The sequence below is a fragment of the Pezoporus wallicus genome, unplaced genomic scaffold (genome assembly GCF_028554395.1).
Source record: "Pezoporus wallicus isolate ANWC-B61680 ecotype Strahan unplaced genomic scaffold, APGP_CSIRO_Pwel_v1 contig_227, whole genome shotgun sequence".
Lineage (NCBI taxonomy): Eukaryota > Metazoa > Chordata > Aves > Psittaciformes > Psittacidae > Pezoporus > Pezoporus wallicus.
The window spans coordinates 3,061,717-3,085,306 of record NW_026635704.1 but is presented as its reverse complement, the minus strand read 5'-3'; the positions used below and the strand labels follow the sequence as shown (position 1 = coordinate 3,085,306).

General features: G+C 38.5%; 1 protein-coding gene across 6 annotated transcripts in view; it reads right to left on the bottom strand.

Moving 5' to 3' along the window:
* The window catches only part of SPIRE1 (spire type actin nucleation factor 1), a 125,775-nt gene that overhangs the window by 58,441 nt on the left and 43,744 nt on the right, over positions 1-23,590 (bottom strand). For all 6 annotated transcript variants that reach the window (XM_057397431.1, XM_057397434.1, XM_057397432.1 and 3 more), the window contains exon 3: positions 9,200-9,436. In XM_057397431.1, the coding sequence (XP_057253414.1) occupies positions 9,200-9,436 (237 nt within the window). The remainder of the gene's footprint in view (positions 1-9,199; positions 9,437-23,590) is intronic.

The window sequence follows — 23,590 nt, the reverse complement described above, 5'->3', positions numbered from 1 at the left end:
AATCACTCGTTTAAAATACAGTCGGGGGTATGCATCCTGCAAGACAATAGTCTTTTGAAAGCTACCCCTTAGGACTGCTTCAGTTATACTATTTAAGGATCTTGCAAATACGTATTTCAAACAAAAACCTACTGTAAAAATCCTTTTACTAAGAAATGCAAAACATACCCTGTCTTCAGACCAACCTTTGGGATAAATACGATATTCTGACCTTTAGATTTATATCTTTAGGGGACAGCATAATCTAATACACACTGTTTATTTCTTTGTATCAAATGGCCTTATCTCACTTAAATATTTTTCTAAAATACAGCATGCAACAGTACACTAAGCAAAGGGGAGCAGAAAACAGTATCATGGCAGCACAGTAATCAACAGTGTATTAAAAGAATTAAATAGCTAAAATAGGTTATTATTCTGGAAAATTAGTGGTACTTTAAAGTCAATTCAAACAGCTTTCCTCTAAATGTTTCATTTCTTTTAATACTGTTACCGGCACTGAAATAAATGCACCAAAAGAAACTTTGCCTCAAGCCCAAGGCTCCCTCTTGAATAATTCAAAAGCAAAAAGATCACAGTGGCTTAATTAAAGGGCCATCACTCTAGTTCTTTACTTTTCCCATGTTGCTGTTAAGCCTCCATAAGGATTTAAGTAATTTTTTAGCATCTACGCTGCTTCCATTTTCTTTGGCAATGCAATTATATCATCCTTAAAATGACTCTGAAGTAGCAATAGTGACAACTGAAATACCTATAGTTTTTTCCACAACTGCTATCAGCAAGAAAAACTTCTGAGCATCCTCAAATCTCATCATCTGCATCCTGGCAAGAACTAGAAAAGGCAAAGCTTTTCTAGAACTAGAACTAGAAAACCAGAACTAGAACAGGCACTTTTCCTCTTGACACCTCTCCTGAATGGGGTGATGGATTGTGAGGGTCTCACCTCTCAGAAGTTAGAGACTACAGAACCTACAGGGGACTAGCACTTGGAGACTGCCATTGGACCTTTCATGTCAGCCTGGAAGGATAATGTGTCTTCCTCCAGATAAATCAGTTGGCCTAATTAAGAAGTTCCCCCCCACCCCATAAACCCCCCTTCTTCCATACCTGTAGAGAATTACTGCTGCAAGATCTATACTGCCCATTTCAAACAAGAGCACAACTTAAAAAAGTACAGAAACAACTTAATCTACTGTTTTGAATATGATCTGTGAGGGCAGCTACTGCAACCCGTCAATACATAATGCTACACGGGAGAGAAAATTGTTGAGCAATTTTGCATGTCACCATTAATTTACATGTCCACTAAAACATGTATCACACGCATAATGTAAATAATACAAGCAGTACTGATAAAGTACATGGGATATTCCCTATGGGATGTTGGCATTACATGTAAATCAAAGAACACTTGTGCCTTACAGACAAGGTAGAAGATGTCATGTGCATCTGTAATAAATGGCCTGCATGTTTAAAGTAGTGAAAGGAGCCAGCAGAGCTAAAACACTAGCTGAAAACACCAAGAACATGCAAGACTGCGAAGTCTGCATGGGTGGAAACTAGATTCTGACAAGATGAACCTTTGCCAAACCCTAACGTAAGACAAGCTGCTGCCCTAGCTAATTTTTCTGAGCAGATCTACTGCCTTTAGCAGGCTGACAGTGAATGTGAAAAATCCATCACAGCCTTCTCTGTACTTATTGCTTTTAACACCTGGAGAGGGGAGGTAATTGTGAGTTGAACAGGGGGACTCTCAGCAGATCTCTTCAGCTTTGCACAGGACTGTCTGCATTGCCAGGCTGAGTGATGGAGTTAATCCACAGCACAGGGAAGATTTGGGTCACTTTTGTAATGGTGGCTCTGCTTTTTTTTTTACTTTGTTATGGGTCACTACAGCATTACTGTGTTAATTGACCATTACCCTCATTTCCAGTCATTAGTTAGAATTTCAAATTAATCTGATCAAACAAAATGTACCTTGTGAAAGTAAACAACCATTGATCTGCTTTAGTCTCCAGAGTCTATTTTAGGCAGCGCCGGTTAACAGGTTCTTTGATACTTCAGATTAAACCTCATATTCAGACATGCTATTTCTAACAAATTGCTTTGCACATTTTAGACATTTGTATTTTTAAATGGAAAACACGAGCTCTATCATGACAAATTCTGTGTTATATGCACTATGGAACACCAGTAGCACCAAAGAATCCTTCCACCTCCACTAAAACCTAGAACTTTATTTTTACCTGTGTATAAATTATTTATAATAACTGCAGCATAAAACAGATGGGAAAAAAAGTCCATGCCCTACTCTGCTTCTTTTGAATGCATAAAGGGCACACACAAATTTCATGTGTATTCTAGCCTCCCCATACACAAAAATAATCTGAACACCCAATCTGTGTCTCCTGTTTTTGTTGGACAACTCCTTGGATTCCTCAGACTATTTTAAACCTTAGACAGGTTATACCAGTATAATTATGTGAATTATGGGTACTAGGGTTTTGAACTGGTGTAGCTGTGTTACTGTAAGCTATAATGTGAAGGCAAAAATCACCTCAGAAAAGGTGATTTGGTTTTGTCTCCAAGCCTGGAATAAAACACTCCAATCCATATAAGCCAACACTGTTGGAAGGGATGTTCTGCATGAGAATAATTAAAGCAAGGGTGAAAAAAAAGCCCTTCCTTTTCAATGGAAAGACCAAAGCCATAAAGGACAACTTTCTTGCAAGTACATTTGGTATAACGAAGTTCTGAACAAAACCTCTCAAAATAAACATGAACAGTACAAAATTACTTCCACTTCTGCTTATCTTTCACTTACAGAGCTCTCAGCTGTCATAAATCCACTTGCCCTGCAGCTGTTTATAAAGCCCTTCATATCAAACCCCTATTATTATTGTTAAATAATTTCATTTTAAAACCAACCACATGAAGATATTGCTTATACATATATCACAAAGACTCAAACATGCAGAGAGACACTTGTACTTTATTTTGCATGGTCTGTCCTCAGCTCAGTTCCCTGGGCCTGCAAAGTACCCAAACTTCAAACACTAACTCCTTTGATGACTCAGCCAGCAGCACAGTTTATTTTGCTAGTCCTTCAGTTGTTCCTGCACAAATGTTTGAGGGATCTTGCAGCGAAACAGATGAAGTTACCAATGGAGTTAAAAAAAACCCACAACACTAAACAAATAAAAACCTTTGGGATCCTCTGACTAAATAAAGGTGACATGGATCCCAGCCAAGGTGACAGCATAGACAGAAGAAACACACAATGGTTTGAATGAATAACCGTGATGTACAAGGCCTGCTTGGACAACAGAAAAATAGCAGGCTTACTGCATTTCTAAGACAACTCGAAGTTAGCCCAAACAATGCCGAAGGAATAAGAAAATGCCTGTGGATAGGCCCTATTCCATCAAGATCTCCATATTCCTTTGTTAACCCAATCTCAGCAATTGCTTTTCTGGGACCTTCACAATTTCTGCTTGTCTGCCTGAAGACACTGGCTAGTTGATATAAAAAGGTGCACCCTCAGTCACTATGCTTTGGGAGGGTAAGAGCACAGAAAGGAGAGTTTTTAAGCTTCTAAGCACAGATGAGCATTGGTCCTGTGGACTTCACTGCTGAACTCAAGAGCTCCCACTTTTGTCAATGCAGCGCAGAGAGAAAGGGTGGCTGGGAGTGTGCGAACACAAGCTGTTACCTGCTCATACCAAAACCATGATAGTCCAGCTTCAAAGGCCCAGACTCCCCAGAGACATCCACCTAGGTGAGCCCTGTCACACCAGTATGATATGGGGGGTGTGTTCACAAAATAATTTGGTCTTCGGGTTTCTTTCTAGTTTATGGTCCCCAAAGAGTTAAACTGCAAAAAATAATAGCCAAAGGAGAGCCTGGCCCCCTCAAAACTTAAGATATACAAAAACTAGATGGTTGTACTGTCAGGGACCCAAACAGTTGGGACAGGATGTTCCCCAACATTCAGAAGGGTCTCAGACATCAGGTCTGCATGGACAACTGAAGATCCAGATAGAAGATGTTTAGGTTTTTCGAGCCAACAAATCAAACTCAAGTACTGTGACAACAAAAGTGAAAAGAAGTAAGGATTTCCAAAGCACTATAATTGCAATTTTTCCCCTATCAAAATGCAGAGATATAGATCACCTTTTTCTAAAAGAAGATCCACCAAAATAAAGACTAGCATGTGACATTTTAGTTCACTACAAACAAGACTCAAGAGAGATGATCAACTGTTTTTTTTTTTTTTTTGAGCATGATGATTTTCAGAAATGGCATGTTGTGTTCCTTTTTAATAGAAAATGAACTGACAGCACTGGGGGTATTTGTTACCATCTCAGTAAGGTTCCAGTATCTTCACCAGCTTCAGACAGAATTATCGAGTATGTTGCAACTTGCTTGCTTTGAAATAAAGCACGAATACTGTTCTGCATACTCATATAATAATGCTAAAGCCAACCCAGCCTTAAACAGAATTACATTCACAGAAAGCTATGTCTTACTAATCTTAACCTCATGAACCAGGCAAAATTGTGGACCTCTGAATTCCAGTAACATGAACTCTTTAACTGCCATAAACAAATACCCATACTTGTTTTTAACTGCATGTTCTGGTTCATCTCTGACAGGTTCCCATATTATATTTACATGGGGTCATACCATCTATATGATACTAATGGAAGTCCTCAAACTCAGAAGGGAGCCTCCAAAATACTTAGATCTAAATGTAGATCTTCTCATCTCACCTGTAATTACATGAAGACAGGACACACTCTTCTTTTCCTCTATAATCTTACACATGCCATAGAGAGTTGATCTGTACTACCATCAGAGTACTCAAAATGAAGCACAAGCAGATCAATATCATCACTGTAAATTCAGTTCCTTTCAGCTGAAAGAAGTCAGTCATATACTTGAACTACCAAGATATATGAGTCATCGAGACTTAAAAGTGTCTCATTTTAGAGACCATGCCAGTGATTAAAGGACAATTAAAATACCTGAAATACAGGGGGGGATGGATGGACAGATGGGGGGGGACGGGGGACGGGGGATGGGACAAGTAATTTATTCTTCCTCTTTGCTTACAAGCAAAGCACAAACATGAATTTCTACCAATTAATATACTGCAAACTGCAATCCTGTTTATAGCGAGACAACACAACACTGCACAAACTGCTCTGAAAATAATCTTCATACGAATTAAAAAGTCTTCATGGAGATTTCCTAAGTGTGAGTTTTGGGTCACTAACTAAAATCTGTGAAGCAGCAGTTGCCCAATGGTTAATTTTTGGTCAGAATTAGCAAACATTATTACTGAACTACCCAAAAGTGATCAGTTAGGTAAGGCCTGGGACGAGAGGCCACTGAGCCCTGCAGGCCATCCACCTATGCTTGTCTCTGAGACAAGAAGGTGTGCCTTGGCTACAGATAATGCTCCTGTTAAAGTTAACTTTCAGGATGAAAGTTGAACATGAGTAAGGTCAAGATACACAGGAAGACCACTACCTCCTTACACATCTTCTATGAGACCTGCAGAAAAAGGTAGCAGAAGCAGTGACAAAGGTTAGTGTCACTACTGGCAGATACGACTGACAACACCTCTGCTCTGAGGGATAGCTAAGGTAAAGTCTAGTACTGGCAGTAGTAATTTGGCTAAAAGAAATGACAGGGCTAGGGCTAGGATGGCTGTTCAGCCCAGAAAATACCAGCACAGAATAAAGCCTGCTATCTAAGGGTTGTGTGGCTTTCTTTACACCTGGAATTAGATGAGGGTGCTGGCCTAGAATACAGGATAATACCACAACTTGGGGCTCAGGCCAGCCTTGCCAATAAACTGCAGCTTAGAAAAAGCACTCCCAAGTTAATGTCAAAAGTGGTGATGCCTTAAGCCATCTGACTGAAGAGAACTGCAGGATAAGGGGTAAGATAATGTCAAGATTATGGTTTGAACATACTCCGGAAGAGGTTGATAAACTGTATCATTTTGTTTCAGTATCAAGGAAGGGGCCATACACACGGATAAGTGCCACATGATGGACTTCATACACCCTTAGAAAGCCCAACATTGCCCAGCATGCCAGGTCTACACAGGAAACCTCTGTTGCCTAAGGCTTCCCAAGTTTCCCAAGGATTTCCTGTACCATATGCGCATGGTGCGTACTGCAAATGGTGGCAAGGAAGAGAGCCCCAAACAAAGAAAGCATCTGTCTGAAAACATCCAGTCCTTACTGTCTCCATTTCTCTCCTCATTTGCACTAGGACCATAACCAAAACACATCAAAGACTAAAAAAGTTAAGCATCTGGCAACCAACGTCTTCTCTCTTCACAGATGCTTTTTTAAAAACAGTAGATCAAGTCTGTGCAGCAGGTTGGCTCTGCTAAAGAAGCCAGAAGCCAAATCAGCCAAATACACTGAGAAGTAGCACAAAAGCTTGTCTGTGTCTTCTCCAAGCAGGAGCTTTGCCAGTGATGATCTTGGCAGTACTGTTTAGCACTTACCCTTTTCCCAGTTCTTAGGAATAGGTGTCCACCACATTACTCAGTGTTTTCCAGGTTACAGGTGGGCTCAGGACTGACCTTGCCTACTTCACATTACAGAAGAAACTGACACATGTTTCTCTGTGTTTTAATCATGGAATAGGTCACCTGCAATAGTGATTAATGGTGAAAAATTCAGTCTCAGTGGCAGACAAGCTTGGACCAGACAATGACACTTTCTGGAGAAGGATGAAACATATAATCTCATTTCAAGGAGAAAATCACATCCCTACTGGAGACTATATAGTTAAAAACCTTAAAAATCAATGTAAGTAGCATACAGCCCATCTCTACCATTTCCCAAGCTTGCAATTTAGAGAATGCAGGGTAGGCAAGAATGATAGTTGCTCAACTGAACAAGCAAACCTGCTTCAGCATTCACTACAAACTACAGAGGAGAAAGCTTCACAGTCAGTCTTGCCAAGAGGGAATTATAGTAATTGAGCCTTATGGTCACAAGACCACACATTGCTGTTGTGAAACAGTCCCTGGGTAAATAAGGGTGTAGCCTGCAACAAAGTTTACCACTGCTGGAAAAAAAGAAATAAAAACAATAAAAAATAAAAAAAAGCAACATGCAAAGCATCGTCCCCTGTCACGGATAAGACTAAGTCAAGAAAAAAGGATCTTACAAATCCGCAGTCATGTCGAAAACACGGCAGAATGATGCTCCTGCTCTACTACTGACAATGCAGTAATGACACAGAGAAGGCAATAAAGGCAAGTGGTTGAGTTAAGCCTGCAGCAAATAATTTAGGCAAATGCAACAGCAGCAAGAAAAGAGAATTCCAAGGGATGGAGGAGTAAAAGTTAGGATGATGTAAAAATGAGCTGAAATACAGTTCACTAAGGCAAAGTCGCAAAAGTGGAACGTTTCCAGAGTGACAAAAAGTTAATAGCAAAAGATGATAAAATTTAGAATGTAAGATGCTGATTTTAAAACACATAAATAGGCTGGTACCTAAAGCTAACAGAGATAACACACTAACCGAGCAGAACCAGAGAGATGCCATGTAGCCATAACAGCAGAAACCTGAACAAACATTTTTTTAATCCTTTTCGCATTTCAGGGATGTTTACCAGGTTAACTAAAGGAGTTCAGCAAAGTCTCCCAAGCTTATTTTTTCTTGCTTGCGGAAATCAAGTAAAGAACCTGTAAAATAATAATCACTTCTGCAATTCACTACCCTCATCTCTGTACATATAAAGGTCATGCCTGCCTCTACTAAACAAAACTACTTCTTAGGGTCCAACTTTGATTGTCCCACCAAATCATGGCATTTTTGCCAAACTGTGGGAAGAGGTTATATCACACCTATATTCTATGTAACATCATGCTATTAAGACCACCTCGCATGGGGGCTTATTAGGGTGCTGCTGACCATTCCTAGAGATGGGGAGCAGCAAAGAATGGAGAGATCAAAGCACCTGCCCACAGTGAGGGCACTGACTCAGCAAGGCTGGGGGTGGCAGCGGCTTGAAGGGGAGAGTATTTCAGCCAGCCAGGCCCTCCCCATTACAGAGGGTGAAAGGCCATTTCATTCATTTGTCTGTCTGACCCCTGCTTTTCCAAGGGAGTGAGGAAAAACAAAGGCATTAAGCATTAACTGTTATTTCTCATGGAACAAGAATACAAAAGCATCTCAAACAGAAGTTACTCCCACTCCCGTCTTCTAAGAGCTTCCCTCTTTACTGTCAAACCATCAGAAGCGAGTGATTTTAGGGGGCTCTTGTTTCTCTTGGCTAATGAGTCCTGATGTGCTATCTGAGGCTCTCTTCTAGTCTCTCTACACTAGGCTTCTGGTCCTTAGATATAACTTGCATTTATGAAGAAGCAATATAAAGAGTTCAATCCCCTGGTACAAGTTACTGTACAATTTTCTGTCCTGTATTAAACTCTCATATCATTTATGAGGCAAACCAACTATTCAAATTTTGTCAAAATCCATGCCTATTAATACCTTTGTCTGTAATGAGAGCTCATTGGGCTCTAAAACTTGTACTGAAGACTACTCTATAGAAAACAGAGGGATAACACTTTAAAATTATTGTTCACAGTAGCTCAGATAACATTACAGAACCTGTTGCAATTAAAATTCATAAGCTGTATTTCCAAATCTGACAATTCAGGTCAAGAACCGCAACAATAATGATCGTCAATGAAATACTGTATCCTGACTCACCCCACACAAATAAGCTACTCTTATAAAAGCACTCCTCTGCTTCAAGTAGAGGAGGGTGGCAAAGGAAGAAACTGATAAGGAATAATTAAATTAATACCACACTAATGAAAAGGTGAATTAATTGAAACAGCCCATGAAGTATCCAAGTGTACACAAAGTAATCCAACAGATGTTAGACTGGAAGGCTGACTAGCCAGTGCACAGATGAAATCAGAATGTGATAATAATGGCACATCCAAAGATAAAGTTAATCATGGATTTTTTTGTTGTTTACTGTCAAACATTAAATACTACTGCATGTCACCTCTGCAAGCAAACCTTACAAAATTACCAGGGAAATCAGGAGATTATACAGCCAGGATCACACTGGACAGTAATATGGAAAATGGAGTTAATTTTCTTATTGATAAAAACAGTGAAGTATCATATAAACCGCCGATCACTGTACCTTCATGACATCCTTATAGGAACGAATGGCCTCAACTTCCTCTTGATCATCATCATTGTCATCCTCCTCTCCTTCATCCAGAGCATCATATCCTTCATCCCTACTCCCATCTGTTTCTGTGGTATTAGTCATGTGGTCAATAAGCTGCTCCAGTGGAGGACTTAATTCCCGCTCTTCATTGTCCTTCAAACCATAGTCCAGGGCTTTATATATAATAATCCCTAGTGATTCAATAACCTGTAAAAGTGAAAAAGAAATATTTATTAACGCCATTAATGGATCAGTCAGTCTTGGAACACTCTTTTTTTGGTGTTTGCATAACACACTTAGCAACTGAGACAACAATAAACACCAAAATTAAAAAGAAAAAATGCTCCTCTAATACCTACAGTAGTACTTCAGCAATGCAGCACAGAACATGCAAAAGTAGGTCATACCACATGCCTACCACTTCCTTATTTCCAAGTTTGAAATAAAAATTCATAATTTCAAACAAAGTGGGACCTTTTAGAATATTTTCCCTTTTTCCTTGACAAACCTTAAAGCAACATTACTCTAGAATTTGTAAAACCATATTACAAGCATATGACCTTTTTTTTGGAGGAGGAGGGAGGCAGGGTGTGAAGAAATTAAAAGAAAGAATAAACTCACATGAGATGCCTCCCTCCTCTCACAGATTAATGACACAAGTAAACTGCCCTTCAGTTTTTCCATCTCTTCCTTGATCTGAGAGCTGTCTGGATATCCCAGTGTTGAGTACTGGGACACACAAGAACTCCTTTGCTTGTTGCACAGCCAGTGGAAGCACACATATTCCACTGAAACTACCATCAGCTGGATTTCATAGTAATGAAATCCAGTACCTCGATAGTACAAGATAGTACCTCAATTTTTCATTGCACTTGAGGCTTCTTTTCTGTGCTCTGTCAAGAGCAAAGCAAACAGATACCCTCTTACTGTAAGGTAGCAAAAACTAGTCATGAACATCTCAAAATACACACTTTCTTTCTTGCCATTATTGAATGTTTTAGCATTTTTAAAGATGTAAAGAGATGGCATTTCAAACTTAGGAGTTTGGAAATGTGTATTAATGTAGAGGGAAGGGAAAATGGGCTTGCAAGAGTAAACTACAAGAAGGTAATGTTGCTGCTGGGAGATGCTTGTCTGACAACAGAAGTAGGACTGGGGTTATTGCACATCATCTCTGATCTTCCGTGTGTGTTGTGATGGCTAGCGTGTCACACAAATGAGCAGACTGCAGGGAAGGAGTAGTTGGCACGAGAGCAAATTTAATCAAGTTGCATTTCTAAACAAACCAAACTTTGTCATCAAACGCCGTTCCCTCGCATCTGGCCTTCAGTGCTGTCCCAGCCAACACACTTTTTAATACAGATTTTTTGAAATTCTGTTTGGGTAAACAGGACAACACAAATGGATTCTTAAAACTTTCACTCTGACTCTAGCAGCTTACTTATACCTGCACAGCAAAGTATTTTTGGTCTGAGAGGCTAAAGTGAGAGACTAAAATGGTATCTGTTAGCTCATCAAGACAGACAATTGAATGAACCAGCTGTAGTCTGACAGCTTTACACTTGCATACTTCACTCCTTTGCTGAGATTACTTTGCAGTACAAATTCACTTTGCAAGACAGTGCAAAACAAACATAAAAACCAATACATAAAACCCACCCTTTTATAATTTATTTCCAATAATTTTGACAATTCAATATAAATAATTTTCCTATGCTATTCTCTTGAAATGTGTTTACACATATTTGGAAAATATTCTTAGAATACAGTTAAGAAAAGTGATTAGGCAAATTAATGAAGAAAGGAAATGGCTCTAGTTCAAAGAACAGCTTCTATCTTGGGAAACATTAGTGAGACATCACAGTGTACCAGGGAAGCATCACCATGCGCTTCCTCAGTTCTCGTATGCTTCCCCAGATTTCTGCCATGAGCCACTTTGGAGACAGACCACTGCACTCACTATACAGACATTAAAAATAGCTGTTACAGATCAAGTTTATGTTTGCAACATATCTGGCTTGCTTCCTAGAGAAGCTATTTGGTAATAACTGTCTTGTAAAACTTGCTAAAAAGATATCTGAAAATGTGAAAATTTCACAAAATAAAATATATTCTCATGGTAGACATGCATGTTTCCTGTAACTCGGGTTCTGAGTACAATCTCAACACACACCCCTTCAGCAACTGAAAGGGAACAAAGAATACCAAGTTAATTTAAATTTGAAGTAGACCTAAATGAGAATGAAGTACAACTGAATAATCACTTTGATATTTTAAACACCTGGGAGTAAACACAATGTAATTTCTAACTTCACTAAAGATTAAATTTGAAAGACCTTAGCACACATAAGGAGGACTGAAATATCCAAATAAGATGCATAGAAAAGAATGTCTTGTGCCATGCAGTGATGGCTGCTAAACAGAGCTCCTGGCTTTTGCTGCACCAACACTTGAAAAAAACAGAAGCGGGGGAGTATAAAGAAAGTGCACTCTCTCTGCTTCCTTCTGTTTGGGAAGAGGATTAAGGCATTCAAAAGCACTGTGGCTAAAATTGGATGACAGCTGCTGCTTTCTTTGATCTATCAGCAGTGGGGCTTTTGCAGTTCAGTAATATGGTCTGTGCATTTTTATGTACTATGAACAGATTTCATAATACATGCAAAGCTGATACAACACGGAAGGCTGCAACAGCACCAATTCAGATCTGTATTCCAGTCTCTTAGCTCCTCATTTAGGAGTTGGGATCAAAACCATATTTACTGTCTGTCAGTACCACAGATTCTTCTTGCTGAAAGACAAAGCAGCAAACATCTTAAGTGAGAAACTTCGCTTTGACTTGCATTGAAACTGAAAACATGCAGCACTTTCAGCAATACTGGTTTACCAAGGTTCTTGTAAAACCACACAAGTGCCATACGAATATCAAAGTCACAGAATTGTCAACACTTCTTTACATGGACAAAACTACTAACGCAACTTCACACACAAAAGAACTTTTAAGTCTATGTAACTACAAACATAATATACAAGCTCAGACAGTCAGTTCATTGCTGCTTGAAGGCATGAGTGCTGCTATTTTACCCATAATACTAATCAAATGCAAACAAAAAAGGAAAAGCTTTTCACAGCTAAATAGCTGGACTGATAAATACGTGGGTTTGGGAGTTGGATACTCAAGGACTATTCACTTACCTTTTTTTTAAAGCATCAATTATTTACAGAGAAGTCACTGGTTCTAAACTGCACTGTTTGCTGATTACTCCTGGCACCTCACAAGTGACAAGCACTGGCATAGTTTTTATTATATGTGAAAACAGAGGTACAGTAGGAAAAACAAGGGTAAGAAAGGACTTAGCAAGGTTCTTTTAAACCACAGAGTTGTACATTGACACACCAAACCAGCTGCCTGATGCTGAAATAAATGCCAGCACTAATGATAAATGCTGCTGCTCAATTCAGGTGGAAAAAAAAAACCCACAACATAGTAAGTCCTGCACCTTGAATCTTAGAACTCATTTGTTCCTGATGGATTTAAATTTTGGTGAAGGATCTGACCTTTGCAAATCAATCAGTGGCTAAATAACTTAAAAAATAAACAAGGAAGCCTGCATTATTATGCTTTACACCTTCTGCACCAAGTTCTTTTGAAAGTCATGGCTTCAGCCCAAAAAAATAACACAACACACCAACATTTCCCACAGACTGAACTTGTACTCTGTTGTGCTTAAACCATTAGTGAAAGGGAAATTTTGTCCCACTGTATTTTTTCAGTTCCTACACCAGTCTGAACTCGTATTATTCTGTTCTCTTATAACAAGTTGCGATAAAGTAGCTGGAACAGTTTGACTTCAAACACGATGTAAAAACAACATCTTCACCCTCCTTTTACACACACAGCAAAAACAAACCCCAAACCAGTCAGATTATTTTTGTACACAAACACTGCATGGCACTTTCTATTCTGTATACCTTCCTCCAACACATTAAGGCATGCTTCTTGGAAAGGGGTTCATTTAAGGGTTTAGTTTTTTCTGACACAAATTACATTCTTCCAATGAACACTGCCAATTCAACCTTCTCAAAACTGCTTCGAATAAACAGGCTTTGTATGGGAACCAAACTGTTTGAGACTTGCAAAAGTCTTGAGTGACATTACTTTGAGAATTTCACTTATCTTTTTGATTTTATTACTATTTCAGAGAAGAATCCTTTTTTCCCTCAGCATATACATCTGGTCTCTTGCTGAAGCATAGATGAGAACAGGCAGAATCCGCATGCCATTCCCCCCACTCACCGCACACACAATAGGCCACTGTCTGAGCTTTCATCCCCTTCCTAGGCTTTTATACAAAGCAAAAAAGCCTAAGGACAGGCTTGTACTTACAGCAGCAAAAGGCTTTTTTTTCAGCTCAAATGCCTGTCCCTCCCTTCCTCCAAAAGCCACTCAGGTTTCGGATCCCTAAATTGGGATTAAAGAGGCTATGAAGCTCCAGCTCCTGAGGTGAGTCAGTTAACTTTGAATTTACCAGGGACCTCAGATATGGCAACCAGTCACAACAATGTTTGCATTACTACTGCACTGTTTTATGAATTCTAGTCATATTTTTATTAAGACTGTGTACTGCAGTTATTAAGTGCTCTCATTTCTTACCAGGAGATCTCCAACACACCTTATGAAGGAGAATCACTCTTGCTTTATGGTAAGAGTGCCAAGGAGCTGGTGTTACCCATGGCACTCCCTAGGGCAGAGCTCCTCTCTGCCACCACCCCTGGTATGAGGCAGCACTTAGTCAACCTGCTAAGTCTAACCTGTCCTCCTGCTGACTTTAAATTAGCTTGCCAGGAGCTCCATGCTGTGCTTCTGGAGTCATAACAGCAGAAACACAGCCACAGACACCCCTGAAGTCAAAAGTTACTTATCTTACATTTTCTGTGACATATTAGGTGAAGACAAACACCCACATTTCTGTGATAAAATTTTGTAATACAGTCCAAAAGACAGGCATGTTAAAATTTTATGTAAACCCAATGCCCCTCTAAGGGCTAGATGATCAAGAAAGGAAGCTATTGCTTTGGTTATCATTTCCATTTGTAACAAAGTAATTTGTTCTTTCCTCAGTATCCAGTTCTGGACCTGAAAAAGACCAGGCTTTTAGGAAGGGTGAAAAAATAATGTGGTTAGGATAAACCAAAGTAAACTTTTTGTTTATTTACCTCATCCTTAGCTGCCCTAAATAACTCTCAAGAGAACTTCATGGAAGTGTATGTCTAAATAGGCTCTTCTAACAGACGCATTGCTGTCACTGCATAACTTGGGTATACTAATGTAGTTTTTACCACAGCATTCCCCAGTGGAAACAGGGTAGTATTACCCAGGTTTTAATAGCTGGGGACATTGCTAAATTTACATATGACCTTCACTAAATTAGAGCAACTTGCAACAGACTGTCAAATGGGTAGAGTGAAAAAACTTCGAAGTGCTTCCAGGTAAGCAGCAAAGGTTTGGAATTTCTAATGAATCAGATAAAGCACTCATTTCCAAAAAATATACACTTAAGATACAGGAGTATTTAAGTTCTGAATTATGTTGCTTTGCTACTGAAATAAAGAGATATTGCTTTCTGCAACATAACCAGCTTTGCCAGTTAAGACAAAGCAGTAATAAAAGCAAAGCAAAAAATAAATCTGAGTATGCTGGATCTAGTAGAAAATAAATATGAAAGGAAATTAAATACACCATTTTAACAGATTCATTCTGGTTTAGATACATTAAGAGTTAGGAAAATTTCTCTACCATATTCACAGAAGATCTTTTTCAAAATGATTTTATATCCATAAGTCTTTGAAAGCACTAAGTGGGTAGAGAGACCTCGTTACTGAGTTCTTTTTACTATTCACGTATACATTAAAGAAATTCAGTGTAAGAACCCTGATCAAAGACACAGAACAAGCCTAAAACATACAAAGAGGATGCTAGCTTTTTGGGGTTTTGTTTTGCTCCCCTGAAAGTGAGTATGTAAAAAACTTAAGCACTTAAATGTTGCTGGACACAGTTGCCTCTAATAAAGTAGCAGTAATTTCACTGTAAGTTTATTAAGGCTCAAGCGTAATACAATTCTCCAACTTATTCAAAGGTTCTGATAATTACAAGCATGTTTTTGGTTGTTCAAGTTTCACTACAGATATTATCTAAGGAGAACTATCATTTATTAGCATAAATGAAAGCAGAATTCATTCCACTGTATCAGTCTCAACTTACATTTTATCTACTGCATTAAAGCATTGAAACAAACCCCTCCTTTTTCTTCTAGTTTTTGTTCATTGATTATAATCCCCAAGATTAATACAAATAATTACTCTGTTATTAAGGAATGTATCCAACCTGAAGGAGTTTTACCAAAGTGACAGTTTGTCTCCAGAGAAAAGCAAAATTAAATTCCCTGATTTAACTGGAGAGACTCCAGCAATAGCTGAAGCTCCAGTAAAAGAATTGGGTGCTATAATTAACATAGATGGTGAAAGTCATTTGAAAGTTCTTAAATATATTTTCATTCATAGTTTAACTACAGGTCATGCTATCCTGATCCCATTCAAGTACAAGGCTGAGATGGAAATGACATTAAGAATTCTAAGGCTGGAATACATTTGCTGAAAGAACTAGGCAGAATGGGCATGCTGTTATATTTCCTTACTGTAGGCTTACAACTATCTGAAAATTTTCATAAAATATCCTACCTTTTTAGGGGTTTAGGCAGAGTATTTCATATTGTTTTTTTAAGAAAATTACAGTCTATAATGACAGTTTGCACAAAAACATCATTCAAAATCTATCTTAGTGGCTTTGAAATTAAGTACATCAAAATTAACTTCATGAAATCCCAATGGCTGGAAATGCTATTCTGAACTATAAGGAGAATATATTTTTTATCTTAAGTTAAAGACACAAAATTGGACCGTGTAAAAAAACTTCTATTTCCTTCTCACTCACCAAAGCCATAAATCTGCTATTACTCTTCAGAGTAATGCTTCTTACACATAAGAGGTTAGGGACTTTTTGAAGAAATGTGGTAATGCAGTATTAATATGATAAATCAACAGGTAGTATTATTACATCAGAATCATTTAATACTACACCTATCCATCCAAATCAATTATTCTTTTCAGCACATATAACCTTTCAGTATTGCTGAAGTAAATAAAGTCAGTTTCAAACAAAGCTTTTGCTGTCCCTTTTTTTATTTTTATGATGAAAATTAGTTAAACATGCATATACAGCCTTACATAGAAATAGAAAGCAATCAGGTGAACTCCATGAGTAAGCCAACAGAAGCAGCAGACTATAGTTGACTACTGAAAGCATAACCAGGCCACAGAAATTTCAGTGGTGGTCAAACTTCAAGAGACAGGAATTTCCATTTGCCATGTCAGCCTTTCGAATAAAGCTTTGCCTAGATTACATGAGAGTATCGGATTAACTGCAGAAAAGATTTTGCAGTGAAAGAGAAGTGGTCATGGAAAGCTCATGGACTGGTATAAAGGAATGTTCAGTAGCTCTGATCCTGAGAATTTTTATGCAACTGGTTTAAATTTGGCTTATATTGCATACCTGCCTATGGTCTGTCAGACAACTACAGAGGATAATAAAATCTTACAGTAGCTTTGATTCAGTTCAATCTATGGTAATCACGAACCAATGCAAAATCGATGCCGCTTTTATTCAAAATATCTACACTGTTCAATTAATCTCCTCAACAGCCAGTTTGCGTTAACTTCTCAGCCTTTCCACAGATCTCATTTGCACCACTACAGTTGCCTGCTACAAGCTTGGCCCCCATTTAATTAATCCAAAAATTAAAGTGAGTAAACACGTGCTGCAATGTAAACCATTTCTTCTCCTGAGAGTCAAAAACTTTCTCACACCTATTTTCCCCCAAATTAACAACTACAAAACACCTGTACAAGGAAAGCTGTTCTTTTAAATACAAATTCTTTATATACAAATTAGTTAGTTTTACATTTGCATGAATGCCTTATAAGCTTGCCAGCAGTGGCTCTCAAAAGACTTTACAAAAGTTTCACCATATTTGTCAGAGGTATGTGTGCATTTCAAGTGTTTCACAGATATCAGCTTCACAGAGAGAGAGAGAGAAAGAACCTGAACAATTTCACAGACTTTGAAACATTACAACTCTTTCAGTTTAACTGTAGCTTTCCTCAAATCCATCTTCATCCATTTCTGAACAAACATGTCCTTCTGACTCCTAACAGACTTCTCTTGTCAGTCAAACTCATAATCCCAAAATTCATGCCTAAACTCAATGATGTTTAGAAATGTACGCTAAGAAAGCCCAAATGTAACCACACAACAGGCCCATTTCAAAATGATGTGCCACAAAAGAAGGCTGATATATGCTGCTGCTTTCTGGTGACTGTGGCATTCATTAACCACACACAAAGCAACACAAATTTAATGCTGCTTTCCCTAAAGGTACTGAATATTGATGGGAAGTCAAATAACCACCGGTAAGAAGGTTGTCCTTTTCATCCGTACTGAAGGAGAAACTTCAAAGATGTCTATGGAATGTTGTCATTCATTACATAGCCGCCAATGTACACGAAGCATGTACACGAAGCATGCACAGCTACCTCCAATACCTTGTGGAAGTTTACTCATACACAGGCAGATATCCACAGGTAACTTCTTTCCTAAAGAAACTAATGAGAATTCACATGTAGAGCCTGTGAACAAAAAGCTTTAAAAATAAATAAATAACAAAAAAACCCCCAAACAAAACCAAAACAAAACAGTAGCTTACTGAGAGGATTTTTGTTAATTGGATGTGCAAGGAGACTTGAGCTTGCCGTTAAGAACATAACTTGATCATGAAATATGTGAATTTTCACATGGACTACCATGATAGTCCAAGGAGTTACTAATGTGCCAGACAGCTATTCATTTAGGTCACGCATGATCTTTAACTCTGTCATACAAACATAGAACCATAGAATGGCTTGGGTTGGAAGGGACCTTAAAGATCATCCATTTTCAACTGCCCTGCCATTGGCAGGGACACCTTTCACTAGACCAGGTTGCTCAAAGCCCTGTCCAACCTAGCCTTGAATACTGCCAGGGATGGGGCAGCCACAGCTTCTCTGGGCAACCCATGCCAGTGCTTCACCACCCTCATAGTGAAGAACTTCTTCCTTGCATCTAAAGTAATTCTCCCCTCTTTCAGTTTAAAGCTGTTACACCTTGTCCTATCCCTACACGCCCTTGTACAAAGTCCCTTTCACAATTTCTTGTAGACCCCCTTTAGGTACTGGAAGGCTGCTTAGAAGGAGCCTTCTCTTCTCCAGGCTGAACAACCCCAGCTCTCTCATCCTGTCTTCACAGGAGAGCTGCTCCAGCCCTCAGATCATCTTTTTGGCCCTGCTCTGGACTTGCTCCAACAGGTTCACATCCTTCCTATGTTGGGGGCCCCAAAAGCTGGACACAGTACTCCAGGTGGGATCTCACAAGAGCAATATTCTCAAACATAACACTGCAGGCTGACAAAGCCTTTGCAATGTACTCTTCCCCATAAGCAGCAACACTGGATACAGGCATCTGGGTCACTGGCATTCAAACAAATACTCCTCCAAGACTGAATGCCTAAGAGATCATACAGTACTTTAGCAATGAGCAAAGGGTGTTACTGCACAATTAATTACCTTGGAGCTCTCACAACAGCCTTGTTGGAAACACTGTCATTTGCTAGAATAATTCACGAAAGCACCAGCAAGCACTGCTGACAAGTTCATCTACTCATAAGAAGATATAAATTTGACATTCTTTTTTAGGTCTGAAATTCAGATACAATCATAGCACGGAAGGTTGGCTTACTCTAAACCAAAGAGCAACAAAAATGTGTGGCTGAGGCTCAGCAAAAAGCTTACCACCTGCTCTTTGGGCTGCAAATCCCCAGAGAATCCATTTCTGAAACAGCACTCACAGTTTTCTATTTCCTTCTGAACTGTAAAATCCTGCCCAGCCCCACCCCCCCCCACCCCCCCCAGCAATCCATATTAAACATACCTTTATCACAGTTAAAAGTTACTGATACATAAAACATACAGTTTATAAGCTCAGGCATGAAGTACTCTCTAGCACAAGATATTCTAGCACCTGCCATCTCCCAAAGTCGTCAAAAAGCTCAACTGTGACAGTTGATTACTCTTAATGGGAAAGCCATATTCCTGGATTATGAATTGCTGAGCATTGTTTTTTGCTCTCTGCCAATGACAGCAATACCCATGTATTCTAGTACAGCAATAATAACAAAGATCTACTTACAGTCACGGTTCAGAAGTGTTATGCTATATGCAAAAATAGAATCATACGTATTTCATGCTTAGATCAAAACCAAACCAAAAGGAAGCATTTCAAACTCTGGCTTTCTGAAGAAACCTGTATCACACAGCCAGATTTTCTACAATGCTCAGCACTTGGCCTTCTAGCAGAGATATTATCTAGATAATTCATTTTGCTGCTTAGATAGCAGCCAAGTTACTAAATATCCAACCATAGGTGCAGAGGGATTAATTCCAAGATTTACACTTACGTAATATATGCACAGGGAACAAACAAAAGGCTGAAGGGTTTTTTCATTTTTAGAAAAAGGTATATACATACCATTAAGTAGACTTAATGCCTCAAAATCTATAGTGAATTTTTTTGTCCAGTGAATTTTGCACTGCCTGGGAAACTTCAGAGTCACAAAATTAGGCCTAAAAGAGCCAATCCTGAGTTTCTGCTGTGCTGAGACCTCTTTAATGTCTGTGTTAAAGTGAGTTTCTGTAAAAGCCACTCTCCTGTGCTCAGGCCAAGGAAAAGCAAGGTATGTAAAGATGCAGATCAGAGGTAACATGGTACCAAGGGGAAGGGGGGAACACCAGGGCAAAGCGACCTGTGACATCCATAGGACCACTATAGGACATCCCTAACACAGCACTACATAATTCATCCCTGGATCAAGGATTCACAACAAGTTCCTCAAAGCTTCCTGACTGGCTTGCAAAGAACAGAGCTGAGCTCAAGTGCATAGTGAGTATAAACCGCCTTAGACTTCTCATGCTTTGGAAGTTAAAATAATGCTACAATATTACCCTGTCTTTCCAGCTACTTTATCTCCCTTAAATGACAAAATGGGATCCCTACCTGGAAAAATGAAATCAAGGCATTTTGTTCTGTGGCAAATTTTCTTACTTTGAAAACATCACACTTTGTTTTGGTAAAGTATCAACTACAATTCAAAGTTTATAATTTATCACGAAGTTTAACACAGAACAACAGAAGAACTCAAATCCTAAATTTAGTTTCACCTTTACACTCCCAAAATCCCCAGCAAAATAAGCTGAACTGCCCTTCCTAACCATACTGTAAACCACTGCTATTGTGTCTCCCATCTAGTACCTGAACCAGTTTCAAATGTATGTAATGTATGGGGCTGAAGGTCCTGTAGGGCTTTGCTAATTGCTCATTTCTTGTGAAACCTCACACTGGTCATTTCCCCTCTCCTCTAACAGCTTTACCACCTGCTATATATTTTACCACTGACCTATTTTCAAAGCTTTGGATGAGAATTTCTGTGCAAGTCTAAATTATACTTCTGCATGTCACACACACAGGCTTGAACTCAGCTGGAAGTGCTTCTAATCATCCAGTTTTGCTTGTGACTTTTGTTCCCTATAAGCAAGGAGAAAGAAAAATGAAGAAAAGTACATGCTTGAGGCTAATGGTCAGGCTTATCAGCTGTGTGTAATGCAACACACAAAACTGCTTTTCTTCAAGGATATAAAGCAAGATGTAGGAGTGATTTATTTAAGTAGCACAGGTAGATGGAGAAAACAGCCACTAAAATTAGACTCTCGCATTATTCTAAACTCCACCAGAAATTAACAGCACCGTCCCTTTGTCTTGTCATACCAATGTAATTATGCACACCGGTCTACACTCTAGAGAATTAATGTCTTGATGTTTAAGAAATAGGAAAAATGACAAAGTTGTCATTATTTTGGACACTGTAGTTTTAAATTTTGATCCTTATTTTGATTAAAAATCCATAATTATTTTTTTTATATCTTCTAAGAGGTTAACATTTTATAAATTCTATCATACCCACACAGCCTTTTGTAATACACACAGAATGACAGTTAATGTTATAGCTCAAAAAGTAATAACTGCCTGGCAATTTCTGGGCCAAACAAAATAATAAAAAAAATGGTTGTTTCCTCAGATAGCTCTTGAACAAGTGAAGTCATTTTCCTGGAGGGAATAAATAAAAATAATAACAGAAAAAGAGCAGTATAACAGTCAGAAGGTCCATTACAGAAGGAACACTAAATTCTGCTGGACTTCCATAGGAACTCCAGCTTTGCAGTAGAAAAAACATTCCTGTCTAGCCAAGAAACAAATCACTTAAAAGTAACCCCCTTACAGCACAGACATCCGTTTGATTCCATTAGAGAATGTTTTCTTCTTGTTCTCTTATATTATAGCCCCCCCCCCAAGTTGAAGAAATTTAAGAATAAAAGAAAAATATCATCATACTACAAACATAAGTGTAGATTTCCTTAACTAAATGAGCACAATCATCAATACCACTGAAGATGTTAAAGATCTTCAAACAAATCAGTCTGAAAGAGCTTCTAATCAACTACCTCCAGGAAATTAAACGTTCAGTATTTCAAATGCCAGGGAACAATGTATATCTGTGAATTCTGGAGCTCAGAGCTATGGCAGAATTTGGTTTTATTTTCTTCTCATTAACTCTTTTGCATGGATTACTTTTCTCCTTTGTCCAGTTGTACCATAAGTCATTAAGCTACATGTTGTCACATAAACTACCAAACAGGCAACGACGTGTCAGTGTTAGCTTACGTGAAGGCAAAACCTCACAATGGATGGGAGTCTTTTACAAGGCTTAGGACCACAGCTGTCAGACAAACTGCAGTGACACCATTTCAGAGATTGCTGGTTTTAAGGAATAACTATTACTTGCCAAACCAGGGCAGAGAGTAGGAGTCATCCTCACCTCTCCATCTACATATCACAGTGTTGCAATGTGGTCTGCCAGATCAGAAAACTTACCATGATGAAAAGTCATGCTTTCATGACCAGCTTACGAAAAGAAAAACAGGAAAAACCCCAAACAGCAAACCCAAAACTCCCGTGTCTATGTTACCATATACACTACCTACACATGTCCATACGCACTCTCTGTGCTACCACCATATTGCAGCTTTGCCTTTAAGCCAAAAGAAAGCACACCACTGCAGAAACCTCAAAGCTATACTTACAGATAAAAGTAATGTCTATTTGAACTGGAAGAGATAAAATTAGCCTTAACAAGGAGTGACAGCATGACTGTTTGCCATAACTATTTAATGTTTTGGATAAAATGCTTGGTGTAAACATAATCCTTTCTCTGACTATTTTTCTATGTTTTTATAATACATTGTCTTCCCTAATCTCCAGTTTTACCGCTTTTTACCAAATACTTATCACAGTTAGAGCAGGGAGAGGGAAATACTAGAACGTTTTGCTTTGTACAGTTAACAAAAAAAAATAAGTTAATTTAAAAATTATTATATAGAGATGAAGTCAACCAAAAGCAAGACACAATAAAATTAAAAATTCTAACTCAAATCATAACATTATTTTAAACTAACATCTATTAGTATGAGAAGTCTAATAACATCAGAGATTTTGAAGTGGAACAAAATACTCCACATACAGTGTTTTCTTTACGATTTTTAATACTTTTTTTTAAACCAAATTAAACTCTTAAAAGAATTTTTTTATAAGTATTTTTCTATTACACTTAAAGGTGTTTTCACAGGGTTATATGTGCCATTCCAACAAAGCCCAGGTGCAAAGGAATAAGCAGACTGGAATCCCTGCTCACTGCCCCAATCTAATTAAGCTAATACAAATTATTCTACCAGACGGGATTAAGCTTTTCTCTGTCCCAGAAAGCTCTCTATTTTCAGACGGCCAAACTGAGGGAACAAGTAATGTTTATAATAATTTTAAACACACCTCCCAGTTAAAACATTTATTCCATGAATTGGCCAACCAATGGGACCATGTGTCTGACCTGGAAACATGGAAAATAAAAATTTTCAAGAGAAAAAGAAGTTGTTTTTTAACTTCTGCATCAGATACACTTCAAACTGTGGATTACCTCTTACTAGAAAGCATAGCCTCAGGGAGAAACTTCCTCCAGTGAGCAGACGCTTCAGTAGTTGCTCATATGGGAACACTACTTGAAAACTGTGTTAGGCAGGATGGCCAGCAGCCACTGCAGATACAGGCAGAAA